Source organism: Hetaerina americana, unplaced genomic scaffold (genome assembly GCF_022747635.1).
Source record: "Hetaerina americana unplaced genomic scaffold, ioHetAmer1.1.p SCAF_13, whole genome shotgun sequence".
Lineage (NCBI taxonomy): Eukaryota > Metazoa > Arthropoda > Insecta > Odonata > Calopterygidae > Hetaerina > Hetaerina americana.
The window spans coordinates 10,466,428-10,486,335 of record NW_027286403.1 but is presented as its reverse complement, the minus strand read 5'-3'; the positions used below and the strand labels follow the sequence as shown (position 1 = coordinate 10,486,335).

At 36.1% G+C, this 19,908-nt stretch overlaps 1 protein-coding gene across 1 annotated transcript in view; it reads left to right on the top strand.

The window, feature by feature from the left end:
* f (espin protein forked) overlaps nt 1–19,908 on the top strand; it is a 114,060-nt gene extending 94,152 nt beyond the window's left edge. Inside the window, exons 11-14 of the mRNA XM_071583313.1 lie at nt 7,069–7,728; nt 8,520–8,686; nt 9,423–9,655; nt 19,443–19,908. Coding sequence (XP_071439414.1) covers nt 7,069–7,728; nt 8,520–8,686; nt 9,423–9,655; nt 19,443–19,716 — 1,334 coding nt within the window. The 3' untranslated portion in view covers nt 19,717–19,908. The remainder of the gene's footprint in view (nt 1–7,068; nt 7,729–8,519; nt 8,687–9,422; nt 9,656–19,442) is intronic.

The following is a 19,908-nucleotide window of genomic DNA, read 5'->3' as shown; positions in this document are numbered from 1 at the left end:
ATTTCTAAGATATTGAGGGTTAATGTCATTAGGAGAAGACAGGAAGACTAAAGAGGGAGGAGAGAGACCAAAGAACCATCCAGGGATCCACTTGGCAATTGTGAAATTCAGTTTGCTAGTCCTTGTAACATAAAATATGGTTTTTAAATAGCAATAGATGATGCGGAATTCGTTGCTTGCCTAATTTAAATAATATACGAATTAGAAAATTTTACCTTCCATTCAGGACTGTTTTCAGAGAACTTGTAAATCGACCTTATATCTGGGAAACAGACCCCTGGTCTCAAAGAAAAGCGCAATGAGCTCACGAATTAACACAAAAACTCGACGCACGGTATTGTGAATTTTTTTACTACTTTCCCCTTATCGCTAGATACTAAGTTACCAAGTTCAATAAACCAAAGGAAAATCTGGCATCACCTCGCAGTACAGTATGTACAATTGGTCGGATCAGATTGATACCAATGACTCTGCATCATTTCATTTGTCATATTTAGTCTAATTACGCGTGAGCTTGTGCCAACGGTTCCCGAATCATTACTTGTTCGTGAACTCTAAAAACCTCATTGGAAGGACCTACCAAAAAGCGAAATTTGTTAAAAAATAATAAATCAACCGAATCAGTTGCAAGTACATATTTAGTGAAAGGCATTAAACGTAGAAAAAATGTAGTTCGTGTCATGTTGCTTGGACGCTAGAATTCTATGATGTATTTCAAATAAAAATCCGTAATACTTTTATTTATTTATCACAATTAGGTCATCAAATGTCTGAATTTTTCAGTAACGTGAGAACATTTTCAAAAATAGGTTAGTGCCGTTAAACATACGGGGAAGCTTGAGCGTAAGACTACCATTGGATAACAACCTGATTGAAAATCATCAAGATTAATGTATTAGAATAGAATAATGTGTTTGAAAGGCTATGGGCCTTATTTTCCTCAAATAAAATAAGTCAGTAGATGAACGAGGTTGTTCTGTTTTCTGCAATTGCGCCATTATTGTTATCATCATTATTTCACTTGTTTCAATTATGTGAACAACACCATTCGCTATTCGATGTAAATGAATTCATTAATTATCAGAGCGTAAAAAAGTATACCTTTTGGCCGATGGCTTCCTTGGTAAAAATATTAGAGTACGTAGATTACTTTCAGCGAGCTAAAGCAAGAATTGGAGTTGTAGCATTTTCATGCGAATCCCTGTAATGCCTGATACTACTTAAAACTCCCACACCTTAGCATCCGTTACCCGGTATGTAATTAACCAATTAGCTGAGTGGTTGCGTGGAAAACTCAGAACGAGTTAGCTTTGACTCATTTTCCCGTCACGCCTTGCGCTTTAGTCCAACACGCGAATGGAGAAGTAGGGCATTTTTCTCCACATTATTTCAGTTCGATCTCTTAGTTGATGGAAAAGTGAGAAAGTTTCTTTGTAAAACGATGAATCCTTCAATATAATTATCAACTGCGCCAAATTTTTCTCAACCGTAAATGCAGCCTAGCTTGGAAGTTAATTATGTAACTTTATTTCCTCAAAAAATCTATAAGCATTGCAGTACTCACATTATTTTATTGGATCTCATTTAAGCTTTGATGTTAAGAAATACATGATTTTCTTAGTTAATCGTAAACGGCACTGCCTTCTTGGCAGATCAGTGAATTTCGTTAGCAAACGGAGCGCTCTACAACGAAAGGCGACGTCCTATCAATGGTACAAGCATCGACAATCATTTCGATAATGCAGTGGGAACGCCGCGCTTCCTTATCGCTATCGACAATAATTCTGGTTTCCCACTTCGAGGACTCAAGTTCAAATTCCTGATGCAGCGACATTTTTTATTTGCAATAGCTTAGCCGTCCCCAGATAAATACCCCTTGTAGATACTGATTTTTTTAGATCGACCCCGTAAATGGGGCAACAGAATCAGGGATTTGGCAGCCGCCCCTGACGTCTTACGCCCAGCACTCAACCCAAACATCCAAGTTTGAGCGGAACTGAAATTAGTTTCGTCTTTCTGGCAATCAATCAGACCCATGATGACAACATCTACTAACTCAGCTTGATTACTATCGCGGTGTTCTCCTTTCTTCCTCACTTCTGAATGAATCTCTTTCTCTCTCACAATATTCTCTGACCTCCTATGCCATGAAGCGTTTCATTTCAATGTGCAAATAATTTCTGTGAAGAAGAATTACGTGATTCCTAAGCTCTCCTCTCTGCACATTTTCTTACAAATTAATTTACCAAGGCTGACGTCGGCTGTTTCTCCACCCTTACGAATCCTCACCATTCTCTACATTATTGACACAGAAGCCTGATTTGTCGAAGTTAAACGTCAATCATAAATCCCTCTCTCTAGCGTCTCTCTAGTAATCTTGGATATATGAAGTCAGGAGAGAGTAAGGGATACTTTGGAAAGAAAGCGTAATAATAGCGGAAGATGTTTTTGCTCTATATTGTTCTATTTTGAAAATGTTACGTAAAAACTTGGTTTCCCGATATAGCTGCCAATTGCAGATTCTACATACCAATTTTTTATTCTACCAGAAGGAATTGGATTTGAAACGCTAATTACGGTGCTAACGTTATCAGTTTAAAGATGTACTCGAAAGACGTAAATTTAGTCGTATCACGTCGTTGGTATTTGATATAATTACGTGTTATTGGACGTAATTATTCATTCAGGTATCCCACAATATTTTTATGCTCTTTTCAGCCGAATAGCAGCCTGCATTGTAATAGGAAACCGTCCATGAGCATGGAATATGAACTCAATGCTTAATGATTGAAGAACTATCCCGCCACTTCCAGTTGGAAGAAAGACAATCTATCTGTAAAGTTTGAGGTTCATTGTTTAAGTTTTATAATGACTTCTCACTAAGACCGGATGTAATCAATTATAATTATCTGTGGTAATAATGAATGAGCGTCTATATTGAGTTTTGGCACGTGCCTAAAGATTAGTAATTACCTCCAGTGAAAACATCTCTAAAACTGCTGAAGAATATTTTGATCAGGGATACGGCGAGGTGAACTCGGGGGTATTCTGACTCCTCTCCGGGAAATTGCCACCGGATTTAAAATTTCCTTGTGCATTCATGAAATGACTTCCTGCTCCAATCGCCAAAAGAAACCCATATCCGATTTTTTTACGTCATAGCATAGTGAAAATACCATTTCGCTTTAGAGATGAACTACGAAGTCGCTTCAAACGAAAGAAATCAGCTTTCTTTTTTTATTGGGAACACACGCCTGGCTCATAATGCCATGGTTTCCGTAGCACCAGTTTCAAAACGAAGGCCTCATGGTTAGCGATCTATGTCGGACTCAACCTCGTGAAAATATGCCCGAATGGAAATAGTTTATACCAAATATTTTAATCTTAAATTAAAAACATTAATAATGAGCTACTGGCAGAAAGAAATTTTATTGATCCGGATAATATTTACCTGCAGTTGAACGATCCTTTTCCTTTGAAAAATGATTGTTCAGTAATTACTTATTACTGACTTCAGTATTGGTTGACCAGGTGTTTCAGACTTAATACCTCATGATTGTTTCTATTTTACATAAAAATGTGATGGATATCGATGTCACCTTTTTAAAATGCCGAAAATTAATTGTAAATGGTTAGTAACTGAAGAAATTCTAGTTTTTTTATATTTTTAATCATTATTTTTTGGTGTGTTGTGTCCACTTTTTCAATGCGTTTGTTCTTAAAAATAATATAAATGATATTTCTGAACCCACAAAATAGAATCTTCACTCTCAGTAACTGAAGAATGTTGAGATACCATGGGGTATTCAGAAGTATATGAAATCGATTTTAGTGTTATTCATAAACTCTTTTTCACATAAATCGCCAAAGATAACATTTTTAAAGGCGAAAATACAACTTATTTAAGACAGGGACAGAGTTCGTATCGAAAAACATGCATAATAATGCTATCATTATACGTTGAAATGGATAAGTAAGAAAACTATTTTGTGTATGCGTGATAACGGTTTTCATATTTCTCATGTTATGGTTGCATGTATAGGTTACGTGAAATTAGTCCAAGGATTCGTGATTAAAATGCCATCGCATGCGTGACTACATAGATTTTTAATGAAAGAGTTTAGCCATTTGTTTACATTTATTTTGTGATAATTTGTCCGATATATCCGAAATTATTTTTTCGAAAACGGCCTCGCGGTCACACTGTAATCAATAAAGAGGAAAAAGATTTTTTTATCGTCTAGATAATTTCTCCAATAAATGTTTCATGACGTCACTCCAAACCTAATTAGCCGTAGGTTAATCCAACTCACTGGCGTTGGTAAGAAAAAATAACAGTCATGTTCCAACTTACGAGCAAGGGCACGACTGTTATTGGGTCCAGTTACATACCGCTATGATAAATACCCGCAACGGTTAGTGTGGTGGTATCAAATCCACTTTCTCGTACATACTGCTTTAATCTGTCAGAAATCAGCATTTTGAACTGTGGGAACGTTGAATATCAGAGGTGGAGATTCCAAAGAAACTGCTGGAGATGCCGCAACAGTAACTTTTAACGGAGTCATCCGCTAATGTGCATTCCAATGCAGCAATTTCAGAGTGTAACAATCATTCGCCTTGACTGGGATACGAACCCAGATCCCTCAACATCCGGTCGAGTGCTTTAGCCACTTAAGCTATCGAGGCGTCCTCTTAAACTGAAATTTTGGGGCTTTTAAAGGAACTAGATGTTAAGGCGAATGATTTTTACACTCTGAAATTGTTGCATCAGAGATGGAGGTTTATTAGGAATTTCTTGAAATTATTATTATTTGTAACGTCGCGATTCACTCTGGCTGTTATCAGACGTTGAAAAGGCATCGAAAGGAAGATTTTCACAATTTTCCGAACTTGTAAAATGTTGAAAATCTTAGACTTCTAAAGTTGGTCGGGTATTTTAAGAAAAAAATAGGGGAATTGAAAAGAAGATTCCATGAGGAATACCAAGAGACATTTGCATCACAGGACAAATTAAGAAGGACGTAAAGCGGAGAGTCTTGCAGGACGTGAGGGATTTAACACCAAATAGAGTAGAATTTAGGGCTGCAGTGAAACCATTCTTCGGATTAAAATATTTATGATGATGAGGGTGCTTTGTAGTTGGTTTAAAATATATAGCTCGATGAAATGTAAAACGTTAAAGCGGTCGTCCATGGAGTTAGGCAGATGATGACGCCCATTATCTCTAGTCGAAGTCAACTCATGTTTGGATCAGACACTGCACCAGAAGACAGTGATGCACGGCTAATCGGCGAGGTCCTTTCTCGTGAATGGGTCGGCAACCACCAATTTCATTGGGAATAATAGAATGTGTCGACAAGAAGAAAGCGTTTCGCGAATAATTAGTGAAGCCATGCGTCGAACACTCAAGATAGTTGGTTAGTGTAGGACCATGAACCGGTAGCACTTCTCTCAATTTGTTAATATAAAACGTGGACTCACTGCGATTAATCTGGGAAATCAATTTACGTGTTATCTTATAAATGGTATCGCTTAGCAATTAATCTTGAAAAAACTTTTAAGGAAACCTACATTATTAATGATTGAAAGCGAAAAAACCTAATTTTAGACAATACAAACAGAAAAACTCACGTAAAATTTATTACTTATCTCTCTTTTTCCTTACCACTTGGATTTGCTGAATGTTGTTCCGAGAATGTGATTCTGTTAAAAACGTGCAAATGAGCAGATCATTCGGAAGATCATTCATGGAATTAGAGGTATATCCGAAACGATGAGGGAAATACAGAATCTCCTCACAAATTGCAATAAAATGATATTCTGAGAAATCAAAAGTTTCATCGACAATCAGTGAATGTACCAGCAAGTGGAAAGCGTTGCGATTAGAAAAAAAGACATTTTTTCTTGGCCTCAATTTTCTTCCTTTTTGTACCTCTACTTGAACAACTTTATCAAAGTTAAGAGTGTGTAAAACCCTATGTAGTTTCCATTGGTGATGATATGTTGTTTTTGCATTTCATTACATTTTAATACCATTTAAAAATGAGAGCATTTATTACATTAAAGGAAAATGACAAGAAGAGTGTTACGCCCTTGCAAGTTTCTCTTGTGCGTATAGTTTTTAACTTAGTCGTGGAATTGTAACTGTAACATTCGTATTTCATTGAATTTAGCCTCCATGGCTAAGTGGGCATTCACTCCGGCAGAAGTGGATTGGATGACTGGATTATCCAGGTGTAAATAACCAGTCTACAACCCCTCACTGTTATACCAAGTTGCCTGCGTTATTAGTTGCAGCGGTCATCTGACTTGCTTCGCTTTTACTTCCCGAAATGAAATATCATCATGTACAACATCTTCCTCCCGTTTTGAAGCCTACAATAGATTCCAAACTATTTTTTCATTCCTGATTTCCTTCCTCGCACAAATAATAACCATTAAGAACACCGCAGTTAAAAAAGGGTTTGGTCAAATTAGGCATGAATTCCCTGAGGTTTCGAGGAGGGACGGGTGCTGTTTTCGAGGGGAAATCAAGTTTCTCATTCCGTCTTGCAGTCGTCGTCTAAACAATCATTCCGCTCTCAGAGTCGCATTTCATGGATTCAACCAGCGCCCGTAATCCTCAGCCTAGGAGTCAGTCGAAAGGATCTGCGTCTAATTATATCGCCCCGTGAACTCCTATGGAAACCGGCGAGTCGAGAAAAGGGTGTCGTCGGATGAGTTCCAACACCATTATTATAGCCACCATCACGGCCCGCTCTCTCCCCTTTCCCTCGCTCTCCGCCGCTCTGACCCACATGCCTAAAGCAAGAAGCTCGTTATGCACCTTCGGTGGAGCGCGACAGCCGTGTGTTCCAACTCCCATGCTCATGGACGTGTGCTTTTTGAAGGTTTAAGGCTCACCGCACCCAACCAACACCTCCGGTACCCCCCATTGCTCAACGCCTCGCTGACCATCCCCTTTCTCCGGAGTCGTCGCCCCCCCACCAACTACGCCCCTGTTTGCGCCCCCTCTCCCGACATCGACCCGAGCCGCTCTCATTCCCGTCTCTCACACGACCGCAGGCAGCAGCAGGAAGACGACGCCGGCTCCGTCCCAGCCACCACCCCCGCCGCCTCCGCCTCCCCCGCAGCCCGCTGGGGGTTTTCCTACCATCCCGCAGACACCGCCTTCCATCGCCAACACGGAGGCCGCCCCGGCGGAATCGCCCGTGGCCCGAGAGGGCGGCGACGTCACTCACCAGAGGGCCCCGCAGCCGGTCCATCGGCAACTCGTGCTCTTTATCCCGCCGCAGTTTCCCGTCGGGGACAACGCGCTCATCAAGCCGTCGGAGTATTTGCGCAGCATCGGCGGAGGGAAGGGCGGCGTGGCCAGTCCGCCACCGTCAACAGCGTCCTCTTCGGCCGCGATGCCGCACGTCGAGATCTCCCGAGAAGGGAGCGAGGAGGGCGAGGAGGACGAGGCGGCCGCGGCGGGCGACACCGAGGCGGCGACTCAGGGGTGCGGCCCCGCACCCCCTCCGCTCCCCGGCATCTTGTCGCCTGCGAGCCCGGACCGTCCCTCCAGTCCCACTTACGCGAGCAGCAAACAAAAACAGCAGCAGCCTCTGGCTACCATCAGTATCCACGACCTCAACAGTGTGCAACTTCGTCGCACTGAGAGGGTTACCAAGACCCTGTCTGCTCCTCCGATGACGTCAACTTCGGGCCCTCTGAAAGCACTAAGTGAGTGTGTGTTTTTGTGTGTTCCTGCCATTTGTTGTAAATTGTTCCCGGCGGGTTTCAAATGTGGTGCAGCAACTTCCACAGACCATGAGGATAAAAGCAACAGTCCATCTCAGGGAGGATGCCATTCAGGTTACTGATGTGCTCCGTTTTTCTTGCTTATCTCTATCGTCCTCTCATTCACTTTTCAGGCAATTAGTCTGTGAGTTAAGACTTGATTTATCTTAGCAAATCACATCTGTCTGCACAGTGAAACTTCGCTTCACTGGATATAGAAGCAGTGCGCAACAGAGTGAAAATAAGCTGAATCAAGACTTATAAAATCCTGTGATGCACTGTTCCCTTTCTATCTTTCTATCCTCATGCTCTCATACGTGTGGAAAATTGTGCATGTATTTCCATATTGTGACCATATTTGTTTTTTCTAAATATTTTTTTTATTTGGCATCAAAGTGTGCCTGGACATGGAATTATTAATTTTGTAAATCCTAACTGAAGAATATGTTTTAAATTTTTAAGAAATATATTGCTATGCCCTTGTTAATAATTTAACGATTACAAGAATGCTAATTAGTATCAGTTTATCAAAGTGTGTGTGAGGGCATCACTTTTAAAACAATATAAATGGATAATATATATTATTTTCAAAAGAAACTTCATGTTATTTTCCTTTCCTTTGGATCGTATGGAGTCTTCTTTTAATATTCAGGCATAGTAGGAGAGCCACTGACTCATAAGTATCAATATCCATTCTACAGGCAACTCCACATCTGGAGGAGCTCCAACTCAAGCATTCCAGTCCCAAAAAGAGAACCTGATAGCTGAGCTTAAGATGTCACGTGACATATCTGGGATAAAGAAGCTCAAAGTTGAAAAGGCTAAAGAAGAGGAACTGCATGAAAAGGAACTCTTTGTGGAGATTTCAAAGCAACTCACAGCAGATAGCTTTGTACAAAAAGTAAATATCACAAGGATTTGTTCATGAAAGTTTTTCTGAGAAGCAAATTTATTTTTTAACATTCAACCAATCTTGAAAATTCTGTAATTTGTAAATTAAATATAATAATTAAGTTTTAAATGTATATTTAATTTGATTTGATATTTAGTGCTAAGCCCTACTTATCCCTTAATTTAATAACTGTACTAAAATCTCCTGAATTATATACTGGTGGACCAGGAGATTGAGAAACATGAAAATATTTCAAATTGGACATGTTCTAGGAATGTAACAATCAAAGAATGCTCAGGCTATGGTTGAAACAGAAGTACAATATTTCTGTAAATTGTGATGGGTGTATACAGATACACATAGCTGAAAAATTTTTAAAAAGTACCTACATTTTTTCTTGCATAAGTTAATATCATGTTTTTAGGTTTTATCAATATGAATGATTGTTTGTCCCATTTAGAACAATCAAGGAAATGTGTGTGTAGGTATCTGAATGTGTGCTTCCCTAAGCACCTATGAAAAAAAGAATTAATGTTCACCAGCTAGATAAATGATTTTGTGCTCAGGACCTATTTCAGGCATTTAATTTATACAAGGTGTGGTGGTTAGTCCTTTCAGAAACAAGATGAAAAGCAAAGACTTACTGGGATCCAACAAGTACAAGAAAACAATGAACTGAGAATAAAGGTTCACTCATGTCCATATTCTTCAAGTTATTTCTGACTCAAACAATTCTATCATCCAGATACCAGAGCAAGATGCTGCAGGAAATGTTATACCGCAATGGAAGCGTCAGATGATGGCCCGAAAAGCAGCTGAAAAGGCAAGGAGAGAAGCCGCTGAGGAAGTACAGAGGGCAGCTGAAGAAAGGAGGTTGCAATCAATTCCAGTCTGGAAAAGACACCTACTTGCTTCTAAGCAAGGCCCATGTGGAACAGAGACTGCAGCTTTAACCAAGTCAACTCCACAACAGAAGAAGTAAGATCACAGCAGTTTTGTTAAAATTTCTCAATTTTAGCATGGCCATCCTTTTTAATCCCATTCCATGATATCTACAACAAGCAAGATCTGTTTTAAGTTATTCCTCTCTTGCCCCTTTTATCATTTATCTGCCTATGTATTCTCTCTTCCACTATGCTCTTTCCAAATTCCTTGTCTCAGCTAGGTTCATATTATGTTCTACTACCCAACACTCCTTAATTCACTCTATTTTCTAATCTCTGGTATGGATATGTCCTCATTTTTCTGTTATGTCCACTTTTTTTCAAAACTTATCTCCAGCACAATGTTTTCAAATCTATTATTTCAGATCCTTGTCTACTTTTCCTAACAATGAAACCATTTCTCTTATCCACATATTGGCATTAAATTTTTCACTCAATGATACCTGTGACTTAGCATAAAGCAGTTTTCTTTTCATCCTAAAATCTTTTTTGACATGTGCCCTTATTAAGAACAGCAGTTTGGGCTGGAATAAACGATACCATAAGCCATGTTTTTACAAATTTTTCTGCCAAAATTTTGACAGTGCTAAAATGTTGTTGTCCGTGATTAAACTAATGATATAAATATTAATCCTTAGTTGGAAGTAAATGGAAGTAGTAGTTTTTAGGGGAGGCGACCGACAGCTGAGGTCATTTGCGCCATAGGGGATGGGCAGGAAAGGATGAAGGGTGGAGAGAAACCCGGCGTCGGCATTAGCCTACTCTTTACGAAAGGCGCCAAGGGGTCCGCAGTTTAACGTCCCATCCGACGGACGGCGTACTCACCCAAAGTGCCCTCCACAAAGCACCTCAAGTAGGGATCGAGATACCTCTGAAAAATATTCAACACCGCCGGGATTTGAACCCGCGCCCTCTGGGTGGGAAGCCAGTACGTTAGCCCCCGCACCATCTCGATCCCCCAAAGTAAATGGATATACAAATTGCTGTTTGATTATTATACTCAAAAAAATAGCAAATTCAATATTCAATGTCAAAGATATAAAGCTAACCATTCATCTTTTGGGGTTTCCTCTGCATTGTGTTGTCTTTTGTTGATGACAGATTCCACAGCCATCCTGTCACTTTCCACTCACTTTTAACCTATGCACATTACATCAGCAAGATGACTAGAAAAAGTGCCTTGAACAAAAGAATGAAATGTGGAGGGAAACTCAAAGTTCAAGTAGCTTAGCACATCGAAGCAGCAGAAAACTGAGAGTATAATTAATGTCAAACATTGAAAAAAGACCCACCTTTTAGTTGATTGTATGAAAATATTTGTTGGTAAGAATAGGTACGTGTAAACTCAAAAGAGCTTTTATCCATTTAAACTAACTCCTATTTCTATTTGGACTACCTATGTGTGGCAAACTTGATATGTAACTATTTTGATTTTCACTTGACTAAGTAACGTTATTTGATTTCCATTTTATGATCTGATATTATAATCTTCTATCATTTTTTGACTAAATCATACCAGATGGTCCTTTTTTCCCCTCATTAACAGGGAAAGTGTGTATTTTTGTTGTACTAGGCTACTTACTGCCATAATTATTAAAATGGGGTAAGTGCAATTTCTTCCAACTTTTAGCTTTACAATGCCTATTCAAATATGATTTTATGTTGAACTGTTCTATTAATATGAATTTTTTCTAAAGCAATTAGTTAAAACTTTCTTAAAGCATGAATATAAGATAGATAAGAGAACAAAAAGAAATATTATTGAAGAATATACAGGAACTAAACAAGTTTAAACAAAATGATTTAAATGTATTATTTGACTCAGGATTGCACTTTCCCCAATGTGTGAGATTGTACATGCCCCAGTGGTTCAGAATGCATGGCTATGATAGAGAAAATGCACCTAACACCCCTAAGAAAACCAAAATATAATGTTCATATTTGCATAATTTCAAACTAAAAAAGTATAATCAATAAATAAATGAATTCAAGAAAACCTACTCCCCTAAGACTTAAAATGTGCGTATTCTAGGAGCAATCTGTAGGAAATCAAAATACACTAAAAAAGACTACCACGAGATGAACTTCAGAATGTATTTCATTAGCATATGGTTCACGAACCAAAAGGCTAAATGTTGCAAAGTAGTGACTCATTCTTCGAACAAAGTGTATCTGATATATATATTACATATGCACCTTCACTCAGTGAACAAATAATAACTCCTCGTTAGAAGATCACACTTGCCCACCTTGAATTCTTTTTATTTCCTTAGTTTGATTGAACACCAATTTAGACAAAGGAAACCATCCATAACTGCAGTAAAGATGATGGTGGAAGTTGATCCAAATCCCATTATGAGTTAAAGTTATTACGGAAGGTAATAATTTCAGAAGCCTTTTTCAAGCACTGAACTTGGAATTGAGGTAATGCAACTTTCACACACAAAGTCAGTTATGATTCTAACTCCTGAATTAATTCATTTCTGTGAGCATAGACAATATGTTTGTTAAGTGTGTGACTGTGAATGAACATGCATAGTAGACTCAGCCTCCACAAGTTCAGTTAAAGTTTACCTTTTATTTAATGGGGCCTTATCCCCTCTCCCTAATCCCATCTTTAAATATAAATTAAATAATTTTGGCATTAATTACAATTTATTTTTATTAACTCTCACCTTTTCTAAGAAATCGTTCAAGATATGAACTTTACATTGGTTTAGGGCAACATGATTAGGTAAATAACAAAGAGTTAGATGTGGTGGAAGGGTTATTGTTTACTTATGGTATGATCCCTAAATCATCATTCTGTATTTATGAATGATAGCATAAGAAAGCTCCAAAGTTGTAAAAAAGATTTTTCAAATTTTTCCACATCGTATGCTTAAATGGTGATGATTGAATAACTTGGTGATTAGAATTTATTTGAATGCTTATTACTTACCATATTTCCTGACGCATAAGACACACCTCAATTTCTCAGGCCAGAATTTACAAAAAAATACTTGTCAGGCAAAAAAGATGAAATTATTCTTCTTTTAACACTGTTGCTTACTGCTGACTCAAAGCAGTGATATAATAGGCATTTGTAATAATGATTACCATTTTCTATGCCTGCCTTAGAAAAATCTGTGTAATAGTAAGTGCTTTTCCAGCAAATCAACTTGTGTTTATAGGTCCAAATCATTCCCATGTACCCCTGGCTCATAAGACGCAGGCTGATTCTAGACCATATTTTTTATTTAAAAAAGTGCATCTTATGGGCCGGGGAATATGATACATCCAAAAAATCACAAAAACTTTATACTGTTTAATGCCAATCAGAAACAGAGTCGAAGTTTCAGTTTTTTGTCCCAGAGGATTGAGAGTATTTAAGAATGGAGATTGGGTAAGTCACCACTTGTATGAGGGATAACAAAACCCTTCCTGTGAAATAGAGTACTTTATTAAAGACCATCATTCAAATCAGACAAAAACAGAGAACTTGTCTTTCATTCTCTCTGTCACTATCCATTCAGAATCTCCTTTCCCATTGTTTAAATAACTAGTAAAACTCTGATGGGGGCTAATGTGCTTCTTGTCCAAATCCTGTCTTACATTTTTCTGTACTAAAAGCATGAATATAGTCAACCTCATTACAAGTCAGCCAAGATAACATGAAACTAATCACCATTTTGGTGGCCTGACTGTAATTCCTTTAGCTTATGCATTGTATATTTAACTCTTATCATTACTGTAAAATAAGTGCATTTTTACACATCTCTTTTACAATTAAATTTGAAATTCATTAAGTTTTAAATGATCTTAAAATGAAGGGTAGTGATAATGGGTGAATAAAATACCTACAAAACACTAGCAGAATGAACAAAACCAAATATATTTTACTTAACAGCACATGAAAACTTAAAGTTATAAAGAAATTTTAGTCTCTGTTCGAATTCATCAATGGAGTATTTCCCACCTTAGCTATAATGTTGTACAGTATGTGTTTTTCAGAGATAAAACGAAAAAAGCAATTTTATTTGGATAGCTTAAATACCTATCATAAAAACCTATATTTTATTTCAACATTTTCTTCATGTATTTTTCCTTATAGCTACCTTAGGCTTATAGCCCTCACCTACATTTTCTTGGTAATACATGACGAGTTCATAAGTTACACCAAAACAGAAGGGTATTTTATATACAAAAATATTGAAATAAACAAAGAGATGGAGAATCTCCTAACGTAGAAATGATATATGTATAAAGATACTACATTCTTCCACTTTCATAATTAGCAAACAATTGATTCTGTTTATCCTCCTAAATATTTATGTCATGAAGTGTTAACTTTGAATATAACTGGTGGGACAATATTTTGATAATAAACAGTTGCCATTTCACAGCTATTTATTCTAGCTAGTAAATGTAATGCAAAATCGAAATGAAATGCTTTGGTCTGATATCTGTGTATCTGTTTCTGCTATCAGTTAATTCTGGAGGCGGTTTCAGTTTGTATTGTTGAATTCTTATATTATAAGCCTGAAATGTTCTCTGTTTCATTTATCAACCCATCAAGCTTTGCGCTTCAATACTTAAAAGAAAATTGAAAGATGATGAAAGCATTATGAAAATACAGCCAGTTTAGGTTCCAAAAGATAAATTTCAATTCCCACAGTACGTGGGAATTGACTATGAATCTATATATATATTAAGTCCATACGTACATGATATAATAAACCCAGTATTCTTCCTAAACTTTATGATAAAAATCTCTGCAAATTGTTTCATATTTGTATTTATATCTTCCAAAATTTTGGTTTCCAAAAGACATTCCTTGTACTAATAATACAAGTTTGCCATTAGTCCACCGAAAAATTCTAATTTTTTATCCATAGCAAACATTCATAAAGTATCCCTAATGCGTAGATTAAGAGTCCTATATATGATGCAATGCATAATGCCGCAGTAATACATCTACTTTAAATGGTATTAACATGATCGTCTTCTTCTTGTGTAACATATGCATTACGGCTGTATATATTTTTTATAAATACTCTGTCCACGTAGTTTAGCAGGAGAGTGTTGGACTACTGACAGGAGGGCCCAGGTTTGATTCCTCTCTGGACTCCCTCAGCTTCACCTGAATATGTTTTATTGGGTAGCAGAAATTCCTGGGAAACCATGGGTGGGACAGGGAAAAGATCTGGCCCCCCTACCCTGTTCTGTGAAAATCAACTGCCATTAGCGCTGAGCATCAAGTGAACTCTAACAGCACCCTTCAAACCGACCTCCTGGTTGATAACTTTATGTTTTTTTTAAATTTGTTCCTCAAATGTCTGGTTATACACATTTAATGTCTTATGTAAATTTACATCGTAATTACATCAAATTTCCCTGGCATTACCGTCCCCTTCCTTTTTATGCTGCAATTATTCACCATAAAATCATATATGCCCCTCATAAATGTTAAACTTGGCTTGCAAGGTACTTTCATGTAGCGTCTTCGAGTTCAGCAAGCTTTATTTTCATTTGTGATTGGCAATTCAGCCAATTATTATTAATTATTCTCATGGATTAAATTGCTATAAATTATTCTCTTTTCCGGGGTTATAATAGATACAAATGTTCAGATGCAGTAAGAATCTTTGTGAAAAAGGTATCTAAATAAGAAAAAAATTAAAGTTTTAACAACCAGACTTAATTGGATAATCCTAAAAATAACTTTATCACTTCATCAAAAACAGATGTAGAACCAAAAATCCAGGTTTCTGTTCAAATATCAATGAAAACAGTTAATGAAAAGGTTGGCAGAATAGTTTTTAAGCCAAAAAAATTATCTTTATTAACATTTTTGGGGATATTTAAAGCATGAAAATTAATAATTTGGCTTAGTTTTTGTAAAAGAGATTGAAAGGTTATATATGTAAACAATATGTGCGATTATTTAACAAGCTGGCAATAGACCGGCATAAGTATTTAAATGCTTGAGACCCACTCGCCCACCTTTAATTTTTATATATTCTCCCCCTGTTGCAGCATTGTTGAAAATAATTTATGTCTTTTTAAATATTGATTTTAAAAATAACCATTCAAAACAAAAGGAGCAATGTGGAGCCTACAGCGTACGTTGATCTACGAATAGGCCCTGCCGAATGCAACGTATCACATACTGAGAACCACGTTGAGGGGTTAATAAAATTGTATCAAATGAAAAATGTACACTATTTATAACATGAATCAAAAATTATAATAAAATTTGTTGTCTCAGGCGTAACTTTATGGAATTTGCATAACATATTGAAATGTAATGAAATAATTGACTTTGTAATTCCAAACACTTTTCGCACAAAAAGTGTGTGGAATTACAAAGTCAATTATTTCATTACATTTCAAAAACCATAATGTTTGGAAACTTTTTGAACAGACCTGGTATGGTGATAGCTGTGTTAGGTATATCTAGGTACCTACCACACAAAAGCTATCCCATCCTTAATAATATGAGTATGAAATAAGAGTCACATGGTTTTTGGAGCTGTGCTACACATATTCATTTTAATAGCTTAGTCACAAATTATTGGAAAATCATCTAAATTGGATGCCTTGGCAATGGTTGAGAGACTTTCACTACATATTTGAGATTTGTTGATTGTGTACATTTTACAAGAGGTAGTTTGTTCCAATTGTTTAAAAACATAAATGCAACTTTGTAGTAAAATGAACAAGTGAAAAATCCACTTTTATAACTGGGGGCATGCTAAAAAATTCTACGGAGATGGTAAAGCTTGTGGTCTACTCATTCAAACAGATCGACGAAGATTAGGTAGGTCATAACTTTTACGCATTAATAGGTCTTTGCTGTAAATGTGACATAATGTACAAAACATACAAATCATAATGATTTGACACTTTACTAATAGTAATTGTATGGTTTATTTCCATTGGTTATATTTTTGGCATAAAAATCATTAGGCTGGTAATTATTTACGGCAGTATTTTAAACAGTCTACAATGCTATAATTATAACAAAATTTGATAACACATAACAAGGTAATCTCACAATATATACATATTGCATTTAAAAATTCACATATCACCATTATGATGGCCAAGACACAATCATGTGAAAGCCAAAGCAAATACATGTAAATTCTACAGCAAAAATGAATGGAATAAGCATCTAAAAAAGGTTATCCAAACTTATTTAATCCTTCACTGAACACTCCCTACACATTTTTGGCATATGGCATAAACCAAAGAGAGATGCTGAATGCTTATTACTCAACTTTGCAGATAAGGAGTGAAAGTCGTATTCTATTCTATGGAGGAGGTATATGTTATTCAGTGTTTTCACCATTTTTTCCACCCAAGTATTCTTCTTTCATGCTTCTAAAATACTTACGGTACATCATTGAGATAAAAGTTTGAAGTTTTTATTCATGCTTATTTCACACTTCTCATGCACTCTTAGCAAAATTGTCTTGTGTGATACCAAAGTTTCAGAGTTTTTACACCATATAATACCTTATTTCATGTTTATTTGATTTTTTTCTAACCAATGCCCAACATTTTTCAGTACTTCTCTTAAAAGCCTTGTGCTTGATTATTTATGTCATTTTCTTAATCTTCTTTATTTTTGACCAGGCTATCTTACTCAGCTGCATTTTAGTGCAGGGTCATACGAATCAGCATTAAAACAAACAATCTCGTTAAAACATCTCTTAATATTTATTAGCTCTAAAATACTTTACCATTAATATCACTGCAATAAACTAATAATGGTCAGATTAAGTAAAAAATATAATTTTATCAAATAACAATTACTTTGCCATAGTTGTGTTGGCTACCATTAGGCACTAATTACTTTCCACAACATGTAAATATGCATTAATATTGTAAGTACATAACTAAAATATTGATTTAAATGAAAATATGAAATACCTACTCACACCCTATTAAACTTTTGATTTCACCGCTTAACTTAATTCAGTATTAATTATTACTGTCATTGATTCAAATTTGATGAATCTTATTCAAAGGGTCCAATTGAATTATTTGAAATTATACCAAATCCCTGATTTTCAATATCTCAAGGAACTTCATTCATGAATGAAGCAGAATAGAAAAATTGATGTTTTTGATGGGAAAGTGAATAGTTGGGACAAAACAATATTCACTCATAAAAACAACTGCCCTTACGCTTACTGCATGGAATTCTACTTCTTCACATTGATAAATCAAAGCAAATTAATATTTTATTTAAAATGAAACCTGAGTGTGTATCTTGTCATACTTGGGTTAAATTTTCAAATATGGAGATGCCTTTTAGTGGGCAATGTATTTGCAAGTTAACATAACAAGAGCTCACTATATGTTTCCAATGGCTGAAAATAGATAAAATGCGGATGTAAAAAATATTATTGCCAAAAATATGAATATACGCTTTTATTTATTGTACCTAAAAATTAATTAAACGAAAAATCGCCAAAAGTAGATCTTATATTCAGTTTTAGTGTTATATGCAAAGAAATAAGGGAGCTGCTAACTTGAATTTCACCTTGACCTACTCTTTCATCCTAGATCCTAGTGCAGTCATGCTTATTTCCTGTTATTTCTCTGAGCTCCATTAACTAAATGGGTGTTTCAATTATCCAGCTGGTTATCAGTTACTATTTTTCCACGTTAATTTACATTTGATTTCCATGGTAAATCACTTTAAACAAATGGAGAAGCAGCATTAATTATTGGCTAGAATTTTAATTCATTTTTCCAGGGTTACATACTTTGCTATACTGTTCTTGAACTGAGCAGTTGTAATGCCACTGAACAAAATTAAAACCTGATGTAAACTACATTTTTTAACATGCTGTCGACGTGGTTCAATAAAATTTATAACTCAACTGTGGGTGGGTTCTGTGTTGGAGGAATGAAATATTTATCCCCATTTTAAAACTTGAAATGTGTCTAATTTATGATTATGTATTATCCTTTAGACATTGGCCTATTTGTTTAAAAATGGGAGATAGAAATTCAAAACGACCAATTCAATAAGAAAATGTGAAGCATGCCTATAGTGGCAGGTTACATCTCTTGAAACCTCAATAGTGTCACTAAATCATCAATTAACTAAAGCAAACAACATTAGCTGAATTAATCTTATGAAGATAAAAAAATAGGCATATCTGCGACATTATGACCTGCTAAAGAACATGCTCATTTATATATGTCAATAGTAGTAGAATGATTTCAGTAGAATCCCATTAAATGATATCGAGGGACAAAGGACTAAAATAATCATGGTTTTATCATCAAGTTGTGAATGGCTCTCTGAAGACTGGAGGATGTAATATTAAAGTGCATATCGCCAATCACATATTTACATTGATCCATGATTATTGAGCCTTGATTTATGTTTCTAGATCCCTTTTTAACTTAACTTTAATGAATCTATACACCATAATCAGTGAATGCTTGTAACCTTACTAAGTGTCAGAAAATAGTTAAACCTTGTCATGTCACCAGTGAAACAAATTTAAGTACCTAGTGTTTGTAATTATATGTAATGTGCTGAGTTGTGGAAACAACAACCTATACTAAGGAGATGGGATTTTTAGTCAAATGGCAAGGTCTATATTTTAAGAGCTCAGTTAAGATTAAACTACTGAAAGAAATTTATGGTAAGGACATCATCTTTCAGAAAAATTGGTGGTCACAATTGATCTAACTTGAGTAAGCTGCCTAACTCACATTCCAAACAGCTGCTTCAATAGGTATTTTAACTTACAAAAGTTTTTACAGCAATTGTAAGCAACCCTTGTCTTTTTTTGGGGAAATCTTTTCAGACCTAGCATTGCTAATGGAATATCAGGTGGCGGTGAAACTCATGTAACTGAGACAGTCAAGACTACCCATGTAGCCTGCACAAATGGAGAGAATGACAAGGAAAATGATAGGCCTGAGGCATCAAAAACTCACGAGCATGATAAAGGTGAAATTCACAATGGAAATCATGAAAAAATTGGCAAGGAGATCTGTATTGAAGAAGAGAATCCCCAAATCATTCCTTGGAGAGCACAGTTAAGGAAAACAAACAGCAAACTAAACCTTCTTGAGTGATCAAAGGATACTGAATATATTTTTTTTCCATTTTTTATTTGATTAGGGTGGGAAAAATAAAGAAATTGAAAACTTCCATTACATGTACACCTAAGTAAACTGTTGTCTGAATGCCTTGTATATTTATCCACATGTGAATGTGTCACTTTTTTATGAGAATTGTATAAAGTATGTAATTTCAAACTATTAATA